This window comes from Osmerus eperlanus, chromosome 18 (assembly GCF_963692335.1).
Source record: "Osmerus eperlanus chromosome 18, fOsmEpe2.1, whole genome shotgun sequence".
NCBI lineage: Eukaryota > Metazoa > Chordata > Actinopteri > Osmeriformes > Osmeridae > Osmerus > Osmerus eperlanus.
Window position 1 is genome coordinate 7,767,200 of NC_085035.1, and position 17,686 is coordinate 7,784,885.

At 41.8% G+C, this 17,686-nt stretch overlaps 1 protein-coding gene across 15 annotated transcripts in view; it reads left to right on the plus strand.

Annotated features, from left to right (window-relative positions):
• ppip5k2 (diphosphoinositol pentakisphosphate kinase 2) overlaps positions 1-17,686 on the plus strand; it is a 103,278-nt gene that overhangs the window by 23,508 nt on the left and 62,084 nt on the right. For all 15 annotated transcript variants that reach the window (XM_062484399.1, XM_062484401.1, XM_062484402.1 and 12 more), the window contains exons 2-4: positions 11,670-12,311; positions 13,066-13,261; positions 14,116-14,206. In XM_062484399.1, the coding sequence (XP_062340383.1) occupies positions 12,141-12,311; positions 13,066-13,261; positions 14,116-14,206 (458 nt within the window). In that variant the 5' untranslated portion in view covers positions 11,670-12,140. The remainder of the gene's footprint in view (positions 1-11,669; positions 12,312-13,065; positions 13,262-14,115; positions 14,207-17,686) is intronic.

A 17,686-nucleotide genomic window follows, 5' to 3' on the forward strand; every position in this document is an offset into this window, starting at 1 on the left:
GTGAGAGAGGCACGGCCAGAAAAAATTCGGTTGGGCGCTGCGGCATATTAAATATATTATAAATAGTTTTTCTGCGTGAGAAATACCATGTGTGGAGGGAATGCGTGACAAAAGACCGAAATGAGTGACTGTCGGGCTCAATGCGTGACACTTGAGAGCCCTGTAGACTACTGCTTCCGAGAGTAGATGTACTTCCTTAATAATATCAGCTTATATTGTACATTACACATCACAATTGTGTGACATATCACAAAGTAAAATTTGTAAATAGTTATCACCCTGGCCTCTTTGCTTGTGGCGCTTCTGCAGCTGCCTTGCAGTAAAGCAGTTAGCCTACCCAGCTAACACAGTTACGTTGACGCAGAGTGGGTCATTGAGTGACGCCGCAACGTCACTCGATGACAAAAAATACCGTGCATCTGTGGGACGCCAGAAGGTAACCGCAACGTAATCTTGTGACGTTGCCAGTCCGTAACCGCGACGTCCTGGCAACGTAATTTTTGTGACGTTGCCAGTCCGTAACCGCAACCTCCTAGCAACGTAATTTTCTGACGTTGCCAGTCCGTTACCGCGACCTCCTAGCAACGTAAATTGTGACGTTGCCAGTCCGTAACCGCGACCTCCTAGCAACGTAATTTTCTGACGTTGCCAGTCCGTAACTGCAATTAATTAATATATATATTAATGCTCGATTATTTCTCAATTCTACTGCTTATATTGGGTCGGTTCATATGCAGACCTCATTTGCCCCAAATGCTACTTGTTCTTGTATAATAGGCTACATGGTAGCCAACTTTAGGAGGACTATGTTTGTGTGGTGTGTCGCCTAACTCAAGCTAATCATAAACAAGGCAGCATTTCCATGTAACATTCAGTAATTTTTTTTCAAACAAAGTGCCAAACTGTTAATTAAAATCTTCTGCCTGTCCCCGCTACAGGTCCTGTCTGTTGGCCCTGACAATGAAGCACAAAATAAGTTAGTGTCCTATCAACATAATTGCACATGTGAAAGGGGCTATACAAGTCATAAAAAAATAACATCTAGAATAATATACATCATCAAAAAAATATTATGGGATTCTAGTTTTTTGTCACATAGCCATGTGAAAGGTTGGATATAGAAAAGCTGCAATCATGATTCATTCACCTGGCTTGTTTTGAATGGGCTGGCGGGGCGTGTTTGAGTGTCTCCGCTATGAGGAACTCCACAGCCTTCTCTTCCAGTCCCGTCTTCCACTTCATCACAGCATCTGCAATTAGAAGTCATGAACTTATTGTTAGCAACAATTTGAATGTTGTAAGCCATAGTTCATGGCATCTCAAAACACCTACCACTCTCTTTCGGAACTCCAGCATCTTAAGGCGCTCCTCAAGGTCTTGGAGTTCAGCCTGTGTTTGGGCCACCTGTAGGTCCATCACTGGCACCTCTTCAGTATGTCTGCCCTGTAGTCGCCTGAATAGGAGAGCCTCTCACTGGTTCTCCTCCAATGTCTCCATCTTCCGGAGCATAACCTGTAATGTGTCTGTCATTAAGGACAAGTAAAACAAGTTTACAAGAGTTAGCATGATTGGCATACACTGTGGTTCTTCTAGATTAGCTGTAACATTGATGTAAATAACAAATGTTACCTTGAATGGTTGTATACAAAGCATTAGTATGACAGCATTTGTTGTTGTGACAAATATGTATCCCCCTCGCCACGATCAGAACAACTTAGGTATTCCTTACAATGAGTTGGCAATGCTATTGAGAAGCTTTGAGAATTTTTTTGAGTGTCTTATATTTGCACTTGCCTGGCTGCCAGCTGTTTTCCTGGGCCCCCAATGGGTTCTCCTCCACCAGACCAGAGTTGACACCTAGGGGTATGGCATCTGGTGATGCAAAAGTTTTATGTCATGCTTTTGCTTCAAAACATAGCCTTTAGGGTTGCCATGGCTCATACAATTATTGTCACTGTTATAAACGGTCATTCATTACAATACCATCATTTCCCAGGGACACAGTGCTAGGCTGTGTGACGGTGGTAGGATAATCTGTACAGAAATGAAAGTGGAATGTAGTTTAAGTACATAGCGTCACTGTGTCCAATCCCGACCGTTTTTTTAGCTAACATTCTGATAAAATGCCACTTCAAATATTGATAAAAATAATCGTATCACGTTTTCAGCTGATTTACTGATTTCACGTTAAGCTTTAACTTCTTACTTTTCGAGCTATATATTTAGAGTTAGCTTAGCCTTTACTAGAGCCGGTCAAAAGACGCTGGCGCCGGTAAATTAGCCGTGCGCTACCCTTGTCCAAACCCGACCGCACTTCTAAACACTGGGCGCTGCTGTTTTTACGGGGATATTAACTTGATCCAGGGTCACCAAACTGACCATCAATGCTGTCAACATATCCAGGGACGTAGTTATGTCCTCCACAATAAGATATCACGCTTCAACATCTCCAAACTATGCGATAAAATCTCAATTTGACTGTATACCACCACCTGCTGGATGTTTTGTTGAACTCTTCTCAAAGTTTGCTAGCCCCCATCCCTTCCTCCCCTCGACTACAGATCACGTCACACATGATCGTGTATTTTCATTGGCAAGACAAAGTAGTGTTAAGCTAGCATTGAAATACACTCATATGCTAACCCATAGTAGCAGTACGATGACAACACAGACACACTTGTCAGAGTAAAGATCGTCGCCCGAGTGTCGACGAGTGGTCTTTCGGCCAAAGTAACTTTACTATATTATTTAGACATGTAAACGTCCATATATGTTCATGACATTTTACACGTAGATTGTTTGGTATGCCTAAAATAATACTACTTACACTTTGCTGGCGATAGCAAAAGAAAATGCTGGCAAAAAGACCGGAAACTGAGTGTCCAAACCCCGTTCGGGTTTGGACAATAGTAGTTTACAGCGGTCGGGATTGGACACAGTGACGTTAGTATTATCATATTGATATTAAAGGAGTAGCTTCGCACATATGTGATAGTTTGAAAGCAGGGCCCCACAGCGTAGCGTCGCACATGTGTGATTCTGAACATTCCAACCGACTATTTTCCAATAGACAAAAACTATATGACAAACGCTATAGTATGGCTTCAAAATTTACAATTAGTAGGCTAACAAGTAACACTAGCAGGTAGTAGCATTGCTACGAGTATTATGCTAGGTTGCTAGGTAACGGAAGCTAATTAAAGCTACCTAGCTGCCGTGTTACCTAGCATTTAAAACACACTGCTTTTTGCACTGCATTACAAAATGGTATCTTGTACATTTGTATTTTTTGTAATATTTGTATTTTTATATTGTAATTTACGGCAATTTATATTTTATTTTATTGTATATTTAATTCTATTCTAATCCCACTTAGTACTGCTAGTTTATGTACCCTTAGTATAGATAGTCCACATATTTAAATTTTAGGTATATGTTTATTGTATGCACCTTCCTGCCAAAGCAAATTCCTTGTCTGTGCAAACTTTCATGGCGAATAAATCCCATTCTGATTCTGGTGTTGGAAAAATAACTCACTCTGGTGGAAGCGTCGGAAATATTTAGAACTCACACATCTAAAGGTTAAAACGAATAAACTTATCCAAAAACAGATGTCATGTACAAATTGGAAGAATTAGTGACATGATACTTTTATAGACGCCATTGCTGTGCATGCCATGACCGACTGTGATCAAAATGTGCTCAGCCACGCGTTAGCTCCACAGTTTTTGAAAATTCAGGGCTAAATAAACTATTTTGGGACAAGGTTTTTTCAAATAGTTCTGAATGTTTATTTTCACAGATTCTTTTGTGGGTGATTTGTGAGACGCTAAACTTTGATGTATGCATTTTCAGTATTTCAACATAACTTTCTGGAGGGTTTAACCTATTACCTCTAGCTAGCGAAATCCTAACGTAAACAATGTGAATCTGATAGCAGATAAAAAGGCTAAATAGCCTCAATTTCAAACCTATACGTAATAGCATGCCCCATCCAATTTCTGAAAATACGTTTATATATTTAAAACTATTTCTGTAAAGAAACTCACCTTTTGAAGTAGCTAATTTCCAGTTGAAATCCGATGCGTACAAGACGGTTGAACCCCTGCAAAATCTCTTCTGAAACCCCAGTTTCAGCGATGCGTTGAAATGGGCATGCGCAAAGTTGTTGCTCAGGGGCAGACTGAGGGGCAGGTTTGCTAAGGAAGAATTGTAATATTCTGTGATGACTTGTCTTTGGAAATGAAACTCTTAAGAGTCGCTTACCTTTTGGTCACATTTAACAATTTTGTATTACAAAATTATTGGAGCACAAATTTGCATTGTGTGTCATACAGCTTTGGTGTGCTGTACAAAGAATGTTTGCTTAATCATGTTACACATCACACATTGATTGCTTTTGTACATGTTTATAGTAAAGAATGAAAGACTAAATTATATTCCAAATTCAGTCTTTTATTTATTAAAGCTATGTTTCTGCATATGAGAAAATTGATGACCAATGACATGCTGGGGCTGAGCTGCACATGAATTACATACATTGTCTACATTTATACGTGCTGGGTGCAACATTTAATATTGTGTGTGATTGAAATTCATGTAGACTATGGCAACATTACAAAAGTGTCAGAACTGAGAGCAGTCCAGTGTCATCTCTCCATCTCTGGAAACCACTATATTGCACTCGAGATCCGTTGTCCTGCGACCAAAGAGCGACTTAACGGCAACTTAACCCATGGTACCAAAATTCATGTATGCAGCCGACCAAATCAAATCAAATTTATTTGTATAGCCCTTTTTACACGCAAGCATGTCACAGAGGGCTTCACATATGCCTATAGAACTGCCCCTCAACCAACCTAAACCCTCAAGGAAGACAAGGAAAAACTCCCAAAAAACTCTCAACAGGAGAACTCTCAACTCTCCCGACCAAGGTACAATGTCACGGCAACGTTGTCCACGGGACCAAAAATAACGTATCCAACCGACCAAGGTACGACGTCGCGGCAACGTTGTCCACGGGTCTAAAAATAACGTAACCAGCCGACCAAGGTACAACGTCGCGGCAACGTTGCCCACGGGTCTGAAAATAACGTTACCAGCCGACATTGGTACAACGTCGCGGCAACGTTGCCCACGGGTCTAAAAATAACGTAACCAGCCGACCAAGGTACAACGTTGTGGCAACGTTGTCCATGGAACCAACTGGCAACATTCCCTTTATAACGTTGCTACGACTTTGCCACAACGTTGCCAGAAGGTAACGTCGCGGGTTACCAACTGAGCACTTACTGGCAACGTTGCCGCAACGTCATGTGTTAGCTGGGTAGCTATCTCCCAGAAGTTAACGAGCTGCTAAACTAATGTTCTGCTAGAGGTAGTCACTAGGGATGGGGGGGAAAATCGATTCAGTTATGAATCGTGATTCTTGTGAATGACAATTTTTAAATCGCCACGCTGCCTCCCAAATCGATATTTTGTCTGTAGCCTACTTTTTGTTATTTTATACAATGCGAGAATTTTTTTTGGTATAATCCTACAGATGGCGCAATGCAATCTATTCGTTCATGATTTCCTTCTGGCTAGAAGTGCAGCTTCACATGTAGTAGCTATGCAAAGGCTAACCTGTTGGACAGCAAACATGTCAGACGTGAGGCCCGAGATTCATGCTGCACCTAAACATTTTAAATCACACGTCTGGAAGAATTTTGGATTTCATAATTTACAGGGAAAGAATGAGATAGACATGAGCCATGCTGTCTGCAAAATATGCCACGGAAAGGTGAAGTATTGTGGTAATACTACAAACATACGTGCTCATATCTCTCGACGCCATCCAGAATTATCTGACTAAACGACGGAGGAAGACAAAGCTGCTAGCAGCAAACAACAAACGCTGGACACATGTTTCAGTAAGCTCCCCAGCAGTTCAGAAAAGGCTATTCGCATCACACAATCCATATCTCATTTTATATGCAAAGACCTTCGTCCCTATAGTGTGGTCGAAAATACAGGTTTTCGTAATATGATTTACACGTTAGAGCCGAGGTACACAAAACCATCAAGACGTTTCTTTTCGGACACAGCCCTGCCCAAGATCTACAACGAGATCAAGATAAAAGTAAAGGAATCGTTGAGTAAAGCTGAATGAGTTGCTCTGACGTGCGATGCGTGGACGTCGAGGGCCACTGAGTCATATGTAACAGTAACAGCCCATCACATATCTGATGAATGGTGTATGTCCTCTCACGTTCTCCAGACTAGGGCTTTGCATAGCCTAGTTTTTTATTTAGTTTATATTTTAAGTAAACTTTTATTCGTTATATTTAATTGACCTTTTATGTATTGTTTAAAAGTAGCCTAAGTTTGTGTGCAGTTTACAGGGGCTATAAAATAATAGGGCACATTTTTATTTATTTTTTCTATTGGCTGCCCGGCAGTCATTAAGTTAATGTTTATATTTAGGAATTAAAACTTTAAGCTCTAAGTGAATTTGACTGTGTTTTATTTGAAGGTATGATTCAACTGTTTTCCATGGTCCAGTGTTAAAAAAGTGTTAAAAAATAACCAAAAGAAATCGGAATATCGAATCACAATACTTACAGAATCGCAATACCCACAGAATCGCGATACATATCAAATTGCCACCTAAGTATTGTGATAGTATCGTATCGGGAGGTCCCTGCCGATTCCCGTCCCTAGTAGTCACGCGAGTTTTCGTGATGTTAGTGACGTAAGTAGCGTCATTGACTGTGGCTAGCAAGTTAGCCACCGTTAGCTTCACTTTTCGCCACAAAAACTTAATTTCTACTTAAACCGTGCAACGGAACGTAAATAAAAATACAAGCAACTCAATCGCTACCAAAGCGAAACTTTTGACACCTAGGTTGTCTATGTAGTCCAAATATTGACTGATGCTTAGGGGTGTGAAGAGAAACAATAATAAATATATGTGAGAGAACAAAGGTTGTGCCCTTGCCGAAGGCAAAGCACACCCAATGAACTATGTAGTTCTGAATTGTGGAGCTAGACCATTAAACAGTTTTTCAAAATGGAGCTGTCATGGCAAAGACTGTCTGGGTGCCAAAAACTGTCAGGCCTGCCGTCACAATGCCGTTCCGATCCGTCGTTATGCCAACCATAAATTCCTGAGATAGCTACATGCGCTAGCAGGAAACTGTCCTAGTTGCAATACTGGTTGCTAGGTAGGTAGTTTTGTATTTAGGCCTATTTAAAACAATTTAGCCTACTGTAGCATTTGAAGTTTTCATTTGTTCAATAGCAAGTGCTAGCTAGTTTGGTAAATAATAAAAGGAATACAAAGACAATTACATTTCTGTGTTTAGCTTCAAGTTGGTACCTTTTTTGTAGACAAAATAACTTATTTACCGTCTAGGAGCATCCATTTTTGTTAAAGATCTTGTAAAGTGGAATTGAAAACGAGTTTCAAGTTCACCACACCACAGAATAATGTGTTATTAACTACCCATCCAAATTCGAATGAAAAAAAACACTGACAAGTATGTTAAATTAGGCTTTGAAATTGTAAGAAAATCAGCAGTCTTCTCTGTTCGAGACTGGGGTGGCGTGTCGCCTGAAGGAGCTGAAGCTCGGCCTCCTCGCTGGAAGGCGCCGCCTCTCTCAAGTAAGCTACCTACGACCCAGATAATGGACGCTACGTCAAGCCGAACAAAACAGTATAGAATTAGAATGTATTTGTTCAATGAGTGAAACATACAGATTCATATAAATGAAATATTCCCCTGAGCTGTAACACAGGAGTAAACATTTACAGCAGAGACAGCAGACAGTGAGCTCTCCAACTACTTCTAGCACATTAGCTACCATTTCACCAAAATACCATCATTCTACACAGAGTAGCCTAATATCAAGTTAGCGGTTTGCACTAATTATAGCAGAGATTACCTCTGGAAAAGTTATCTAGTATAATTATAACAAGCACACAGAACTGAGTGATGAACTTCTGGCGGCGGTGGATGGTCCAGGTGCGACCGGAGGATGAACGGCCGGGGGGGCGATGCTCGGTACGGCTCCGCACTGCAAGAGAAGCCGTGTATTGGTGAACCTCGTCTGTCTCTGGTCCATCGTAAAACTGTCCGCCGTGAAATGGTCAGTGGCGCAGAGGCGGCTGTTGGGAGTTTATCCGAAGCTTTCCATGAGCGTGGCTCTTCACAAAATCTATCCACCTATTTTTCCTTTCATTATCAACAGGGAACTTAAATGGCGTTGCAGCGCAGCTGGAGTTCTTGCATCCAGGGAAGATTCAGTTGCGGGTGGTGGGAGACATCCTGAAGCTAGCTAGCTAGCTGATGTAAGCTACAATAACAGTACAGCAGGAGGAGCCATTCAGTGATCTGACGTAGATGGGGAAAAATGACGTAGATGGGGCATGTTTTGGCTCCGCCCATTAAAACTTGATCTGAAAACAGAACAGAAACTGTTCTTCGGTCTAACTCCACATTTCAGTGCGACAAAGTTTTAGCGCTTTGCACATGCTTTCAGGAACTCATTTCACACGTATATAATGTACTTAGAAGCAAAACATGGAATTTACTTTACAGGATCTTTAAAGGGTTGTAGAGTTTTTGTTGTAGAGTCTAACCCTTTTGTTGTAGCGGTATTCGACAGTTGAGGGAGGAGCAGCTGAGGTTTCAGCGACCTAGCAGACACGCACCCAGCATTTGACATCTGAGAACTACAAATTCTTTCAAGATTTTGATAACTTATTTTAGTTGGCTTACTTGGCAATTTCTTTATCATTCAAATTTGGCTGGGTGGTTAGGATTTTCTTTTTCTTCTGTTTTGTAACAAACACAGAACACATATTTTATTGTCACTTTATAGGGACTTTAACTCAAGCTGCTCTTGCTTCCTTTCCGCTCATCATCTCCCTCTGCCACTTCTTGTTTGTCTGCTCTCGGTGACCCTATTCATTAGTGTCTCTGGCGGAAAAACCCCTCCATTTTATTTGAACTGAAGTGGAATTCCAAGCCTGCTGCCTTGTGCTGACATGAGGATTATTCCAGCTCCACCCGATAAGTCCCTTAGGGGAAGAAAACCCCTCCATAGGCTCTCTCATCCTGAGCCTGTTCAGCATAGTTGCTCAGCACACGCATCAGGGCTCGACATTAAAGATCCTGTAAAGTGGAATTAAAAACGAGTTTCAAGTTCACCACACCATAGAATAATGTGTTATTAACTACCCATCCAAATTCGAATGAAAAAAAAACACCAAGTATGTTAAATTAGGCTTTGAAATTGTAAGAAAATCATCAGTCTTCTCTGTTCGAGACTGGGGGGGCGTGTCGCCTGAAGGAGCTGAAGCTCGGCCCCCTCGCTGGAAGGCGCCGCCTCTCTCAAGCTACCTACGACCCAGATAATGGACGCTACGTCAAGCCGAACAAAACAGTATAGAATTAGAATGTATTTGTTCAATGAGTGAAACATACAGATGCATATAAATGAAATATTCCCCTGAGCTGTAACACAGGAGTAAACATTTACAGCAGAGACAGCAGACAGTGAGCTCTCCAACTACTTCTAGCACATTAGCTACCATTTCACCAAAATACCATCATTCTACACCGAGTACCCTAATATCAAGTTAGCGGTTTGCACTAATTATAGCAGAGATACCTCTGGAAAAGTTATCTAGTATAATTATAACAAACACACAGAACTGAGTGATGAACTGCTGGCGGTGGTGGATGGTCCAGGTGCGACCAGAGGATGAACGGCCGGGGGGGGCGATGCTCGGTACGGCTCTGCGCTGCAAGAGAAGCCGTGTGTTGGTGAACCCCATCTGTCTCTGGTCCATGTTAAAACTGTCCGCCGTGAAATGGTCAGTGGCGCAGAGGCGGCTGTTGGAGTTTATCCGAAGCTTTCCACATGGCTCTTCACAAAATCTATTCACCTATTTTTCCTTTCATTATCAACAGGGAACTTAAATGGCGTTGCAGCGCAGCTGGAGTTCTTGCATCCAGGGAAGATGCAGTTGGGGGTGGTGGGAGACATCCTGAAGCTAGCTAGCTAGCTGATGTAAGCTACAATAACAGTACAGCAGGAGGAGCCATTCAGTGATCTGACGTAGATGGGGCGAAATGACGTAGATAGGGCATTTTTGGACTCCGCCCATTAAAACCTGATCTGAAAACGGAAGAGAAACTGTTCTTTGGTCTAACTCCACATTTCAGTGCGACAAAGTTTTAGCGCTTTGCACATGCTTTCAGGAACTCATTTCACACGTATATAATGTACTTAGAAGCAAAACATGGAATTTACTTTACAGGATCTTTAAGGCTTGTCCGCTTGTCCGGGACAAGTGGAAGAGAAATTTACTTGCCCCACTGGACAAGTTAAAACTCAGACAAAATAAAATTCCATGTTACTTCACGTTATGTTCCACTCATTATGTATATTTTACCGATTTTATTTGACCCAATTCTGCATCAGCAAAACACAAAAGAAGTGGCTTCGTCCCAATATCTCCACAGACCATGCATCTAACGTTAATTTCATGCTCAACACTTGAACGGGGGCTTATTACTTGAAAGAGGAATTATTTACTGTGTCGTCTCAGTTACTCTATCAGGGCTTTGAAATACTGTGACTTGCTCAAGTAAGCAAATGGCTAGTAGAACATAACATTTCATAATAATTCCAGAAAATCAAGCAGCGCTGTAAGACCCAGTGAAATGTTATACAGATAACAAACCAACATTAGCTAGCATCGCTACGACATTGGCTAACTAATTCGGTAGGCTATCCTCAGTATTTGCAAGCTAACTAAATTTATACTGTATCTAAAATAAGATAAATAGCCCCGAGACGAGCTTTCACGGGTGTTCGCGCGTCTATGTTGCTTCACTCCTTGTGCCTGAGCCTCGTCTATTACTGTTTACAACAACCTTAGCAGGACTACTTGGTTGGCGTTGCCTTCTTAGCGTGAGAAGTACAAGGTTTGGCGTGAGAGCGTCTGAACTGGTTGAATTGCGTGTCTCACGGCCAATGCGAGAGCGTTGGCAGCCCTGTATTAAAAGGTGTACAGCCTACTTTACAGTTGAATATGAGTTGATATTTAACTATGTACATTTAACCGATACAAATGATGCTAATTCTTGCTAGGTACACAGCTGCCGACGCTAGCTAGCTAGCTAGAAACGTCAACACAATGTTTTTTTTTTAAATAAAATGATAAATCTTTACCCGGACAAGGGACTTTTGTGCTTGGACAAGTGAAACGTTAATGTACTTGTCCTAAGGACAAGTGCCTTAAAAAGTTAATGTCGAGCCCTGCGCATAATGTCATCAAAACAACAAACATCCTATTTATCTACTTTATAACTAATGCCTTAGCAATTATGTTGCTGTCTTATATAAATATAGCCTAAATTGTAGTTTGATGTAGCCTTCTGTTTGGGAAGGCTTCAAATTGTTTTTATTTTCATGAATTCAAAATGGTTGTTTAATCACCCTATCACTGTGTTTTTGTCTGCATATGACATGGACATACACAGTCACAATGTGCACACTACACTCTTCTAAACTTTTATTAAAACTGTAGTTTTATTTCAAAAGCTTACAATGTCAGGGCTTTTGAAGAGACTTTGTGTATACATTTAAACTGAATGTGTGCATTTTTTTTACAGGATAGGCTGAGGAAAAAAACATGCTGAGCCTCGGGGAGCAGGTCCAGGACAGAAGGGAGTGAGGCTCCAGCTGGTGAAAATTACCCTTTAACTGGCACAATTGAGCACTACACTGAACTAGTGCTGGACATGCTCTTGGAATAAACTCCTTTAACCAACACATTAGAATAATCACCCCACCACTTAATTTTCTCTTCGGAGGACACCATTTTGGTCAGGGCAGAGGGTATCCCAGGGTTGGGGTCAGAAAGCCACAACTCTTTTTTTGTGATAATTTTTTTTTACAAATAAAGTTAATTGTGTGTGTAGGGTGCAGAAGGATGGGAGGTTTAGAATAAAAGTTTGGGAGTCTCAGGGTGAGGGTAAGGGGGAAGAAGGCCCACGTACAGGCGGACTTGCGTAAAAAGGAAGAACCATAGAAGCAGCAGTAGTCCCTGCCTCTACCCCAGGGTGTTCTTCTCGGCCCTGGCCATGTCGGCTGGAGGAGGCGATCCATTGGATGCAAATGAGCACCCGCGATTCTTTGTGGGCTGTGATGATGCCGAGGGGGAGGAGCTGCTGGACCATGGCAGGGTACTGGGCTACGATTGCCTTTACGAGAACGTAGAGGAAGAGGAGGATGAGGATGAGATGTACGACTCGGTGAGTCCACCAAAGATCTCTCTTGGTTATTGTAGATTGTAGTGGTCCATTATGCCACGAAGCAATTGTGTCTAACTAGTAATAAGAAATACATTAGAATTGCAAGATGGTGTTTAATCTTCAATTTCCTTGTGGCCTCCTTCTATGATGCCATATTTGAGTGATCTATGGCTCCATCGCTTAGTGCAGCTCAACATGGCGACGAACGCGTTTATATTTATTTCTCATTAATCAGTCATCTAAACAACTTGACCAAACGACACTGCGCGTCATTGGGTCCTGAGCAATACACCTGCCAGGCACCAACTTCATACAGTCCCCGGTTCTCAAAATAATCAAGCCACAGACGGACAGAGACAGACAGGCACAGAAAGATTCCTACCTTTATAGTTAGATAACATTTACATCCCAAAACTCCTGCATCAAAAAAATTATGTTTCCTTGTTTTGATTTGACACTCCTCTGTTACTTGCAAACTATGCTCCTTAAACAGTCTCACATAAAAACAACTGTGTTTGAGACCTCCATGAATACAATGGCATCCATGATTAGGCTAGTTATCAAGTCTCTGACACCATCCAATTCGTTTTCAATGTGGACCAAAAGGCTCTTCAAGTTAATTTCCGAATAGTGTATCGTAATTCACTGGATCCTAGTGAGATGTGAAAACTATGAATAGGTAGAACCAACTTGCCCTTGTCTACTTGTTAGCCACCCCCTCTCCCAAAAATGTATGTGTGATTCTCTGCCCTAGCCCCCAGAGAGACAGATTGTGGTTGGCATTTGTGCTATGTCCAAGAAGTCCAAGTCTAAACCCATGAAGGAGATCTTGGAGCGCCTGTGCCTGTTCAAGTACATCACAGTGGTTACTTTTGAGGAGGAGGTTATCCTCAACGAGTTGGTGGACAATTGGCCTCTTTGTGACTGCCTCATCTCCTTCCACTCCAAAGGTGAGATTCAACGTGTTACTTCTTGGGTGCCAGTTAGACACGGCACAGTCCCGCACAAGTCGCTATGTACACACTCCCTCACACCAACACAACCCTATAAAGAGTCAACTTTCATGCCCTCCTTCATGTTGGCACACAGCCCAGGCACACACAGGCATCCTTGTTTGAGCTGACTACTTCTCAGTCATACTCGCCAGGCATGCTACTTTTCATAATCATCACTGGAGAAAGAAAGTGTGTGCGTGTGTTTGTCTTTGAGTGTATGGGGGGGGGGCTTTTATTATGTAAATGTCATTCACTGTGAAATACCAATCATTTGTAGCCTAAGCAAGTACTGGTGTATATGAGTGTTCCCTGAGCCATTAGGCCAGGATTCAGCCAGTGTAGTGTCAAGTGACTGCCTGCAGTATTACACAATATTACATGGTGCATATTGGTTTATTGACTCGACATCAGAGGTTAACTGGGGGACCTTGAAGTTTAAATACACATGTTGTACACATGTACTCTTTTTCAGCCCCTGTGCCAAATGAGGTACTGTCTCTCAAGCAAACACTTACACAAGCAGAATATAGAATGCATGTGAACCTAAAAACCTGACCCGTTTTACCATGCAATCCTACCACATCCAAGCAAGCAAAAGTATACTGGCACGGTACCTGAAAGTTAGCTTGAAAATATCAAATCAAAGATTTGGACCCCTCTTCCATTATGGGTTACAATGTGCAAAAAATTAAATAATGGTAATTCGCTCTTCCCTTTCTTTGTACAAGAAAGTTTTTTTTTTTTTTTAAAGTGTGGATTACGTCTGTCTGCAACCACAGTAATTCACAAAATTAATCCAATCATTTCAGGTTTTCCATTGGATAAGGCAGTGGCCTATGAGAAACTCAGGAACCCTTTTGTCATCAATGACCTAGACCTCCAGTATTACATCCAAGACAGGTGAGATCATTGATAGTTGTTAAAGGAACATAATTCGACCAAATGAACCAAATATACTGCAAAATGAAAACCATATATTGTTTTATTAGACAATGGGCATTCAGTATTTGAGGTTAATAAAATGTTGCACATTACCGTTCTAATAAAAACACTAGCACGTTAATTATCAGTCCTATTGTTCCTGAAGTTAACCTTTTTCCCCATGGGGTAGTTTTGCTGCACAGACTAGTCACCCTCTGATTTCAGAAAGTACAGTAAATGCAGTTAAGATTTAAAAGACTGATTGATATTGAGTGTAGGCTATATTAGGTGTTCATACTTATATATTCACTAGTGGTGGGCATAGTTAAATTTTGTAAATCTAGATTAATCTCACTGTAATCTTGGAATTAATCTAGATTAAAATGGCTCATTTGAATTCCGCCAAAGGCATTCAGAATATGTGTGCTATCCAAATAATGACTAAAAGTAAGTCTTTGAGAACGGGTTTCTCAAGCCAGGTGGCGCATTAGACCAGGGGCTCATCTCCTGTTTCCAAAATGCATCACAAACTGCTTGAGAAAGCTGTTCTACTATGATAATGGGTGATGAAAATAAATTATGTTCAATAAGATGTACTTGTGTTTACTAACTGTTTATTGCCTCGGTTGCACTCAAACATAGTAGTTTGACGACGACTCTTCCCCTGCGCTACATCAGTGCTTGGCCCGGCATCTTCCGCATTAGCTAAGGGATGCTTTGCGTTTAGGTGGTATTTGAGACTGGAAAAACTCCTACAGTAAACTAATTCCGCATTGCACAAGGTGCAAACAACTTTAGTGTTGTCGAGGTTTCCATTGGGAAGCTTCTTGAAAATACATTTTCCCTGAAACAAACCCGGCGGCTTCATAGCTGCATCCATGTTAGCACGTCACATTTGATGTGGTAATTTCATACACAACTCGTTCTCGCCCCCTACAGTGCAATTCGGCTAGGTATACATCCGCGCAAAAATATCAAGGTGAAAGTCATCATAGCTTGCGTAGTATAGACCCAGCTCCCAACCCAACTTTGAGAATAGATTAACGGCGATATTTTTTTTATCGCCCGATAAGTCTCACGTTAACGCAGCACGTTAACGCTGATAACGGCCCACCACTAATATTCACATAAATGTGATTTAAGATCTAATACATGGTTATTGGGCCTCATTCTCGAACGCAGTTAAGAAGAATTTAAGAAGGAATTTCTTCTGAATTGGATTTAGGAAAACATTTGGCATTCATGAACGTTTTCTCATCTGGGATTTGTTCTGAACTTCAGAAGACTTTCCGAACTCGAAATAGCAGTCGTAAATCGGCCAGAGTTGTCAAATGCGATTCCTTAAAAAAACACAAGGGGAATCGCATTTAAGAAAACTCTGTGTCGTTGGTGATTGCGTTCACATCAACTCTACAGACATCCTCGGATTAAAATAATTATAATAATTTACCTTGCTTAGTGTGCACACTGTTAGATCCACTGGAGAATAATTCCACTGCTCATCTTACTGGTATTACATTTACATTTACATTCAGTCATTTAGCAGACGCTCTTATCCAGAGCGACTTACAGTAAGTACAGGGACATACCCCCCGAGGCAAGTAGGGTGAAGTGCCTTGCCCAAGGACACAACGTCATTTGGCACGGCCGGGAATTGAACTGGCAACCTTCTGATTACTAGCCCGCTTCCCTAACCGCTCAGCCACCTGACTCCCTGGTATGATGTTGTATGTGACAAATAAAACCTTTAACTTGCACTTGGACTTGAACATCATATAAATTCAACCAGGCCATCCAATTATCACTGATCACTCAACCTATTTAAAGGGACGAGTGTGCACCCTAGGCATACAATATGGCACAATTGCTTTTCGCTTGGACATAACATGCATTCCTGTTGCGTTCCTAATTTTGTCGATTCTGACTGCACACGTCACTGCTGTTGCGTGCCCTTATAAGGAGCTGTCGGGGCGTGTATGTATGCAAATTCAGGAGCACGAGGATGCGCTTTCAACTTAAAAAAACTCTTCCGGGGGAGCACAGCTCAGAAAACGTCTGCTGCGTAGGAACACATTTTCAAGCGTTCATGAATTTGGCAGATGTCTTTTTCTTACGTTGTTTTTCCGAAGCCCGTAAGAAACATTTTAGAAGAAACTTCAGAAAATGTTTGAGAATGAGGCCCATTGTTCTTAACCTTGTTGTATGCTTGTTCTCTCTCAAGCACACACATACACACAAGACAGAGGATCACAGCAAATATAATAGATCCAAATGCATGGAGCATGCAATTTGCTACAAATTCAAATTCTATGAGTGGAGCAGAGCAGAGCCCCATAGAGTTTGCCCCCATTGGTTTACCATCACGTAGCTAATTACCGAAAGCCTAAATGTATCCACTGACCGGTGACCCCTATAAAAGGGGACGTCAGCCTGCCGCTCATTCTCCCAAAACTAATATGAAAAACTGCAGGGTTGAACCCACCCGAGTCAGAAAAGGGAAGATGGCACCGCAAGCTACTGTCACCATGTTGTTCGATCGAAGGAGAACATCCTGACCCTTCGACACTAAGGAAAAGTGGAGAAAGGGCCGTCGGACCACTTCAAGCACTAGAAAGTTGATGTGGTACGTGTCTTGGCGGGTTCCACTCCCCTCTGATTGAGTCCTCTTGGCAGACTCCTCCCCACCCGGAGACGCATCCATGAAGACCGGGTAGTGGGACACCCCTCTGCCAATGGGAGCTTGTGTAAAATAACTCACAAGTCTCTCCAATGGAATAGGTCGGGTCCAACAGTAATCACTAGTAGCTCGAGCACCACAGGGTTGTTTCCTTCCGCTCCCTTGGGATGCGGAAGTAGTAGTGTAGTGACATTTTCCAAGTTAAGAACAGCACTGGAACTCAGCAAAGTTTGATGCAAAATGTTTATTGAGCTTCAAGGTGAAACAAATGTGAGCAAGATCCCGGAATCAGACTAAAATATTTCTCCGGACATTTCACTTATATATTTACTCCCTATTATTTTGTGTTATTTTGCTATTGGTACTTTTCTGATGGTCACATATTCTACGCATCCTCTAAAAATTGGTCCCTTGTTCTGGGGGTTTCAAATTAAAGACGTTTTTTTATACAAAGACATTTTCTCCCAAGTCGGGCTGGTAGTACTGACCATGAACCGTGCAGCTGCAGCTAAGATTCTGGGCACAGGGCCTTATGCGAGCTCCTAGATTTATAGCTCAGGCCGCATAAAACTGCACAGGCTACAGGTGCTTGATTTCCCATACTCCTTAGCCCCTGACTTTCAGATCTTCACACTCTAGGCTTCCTGTCTGCTACCGTTTGTTGGTAATAATAATCAGTCAACAGCTTTGCATATGGTTTCCAGTAATATAGCATATACTAAAAGTGGTGATTAAGAGTTTCGTTTTCAATCATATAAATCCCTAATCATTACCCATCTTAA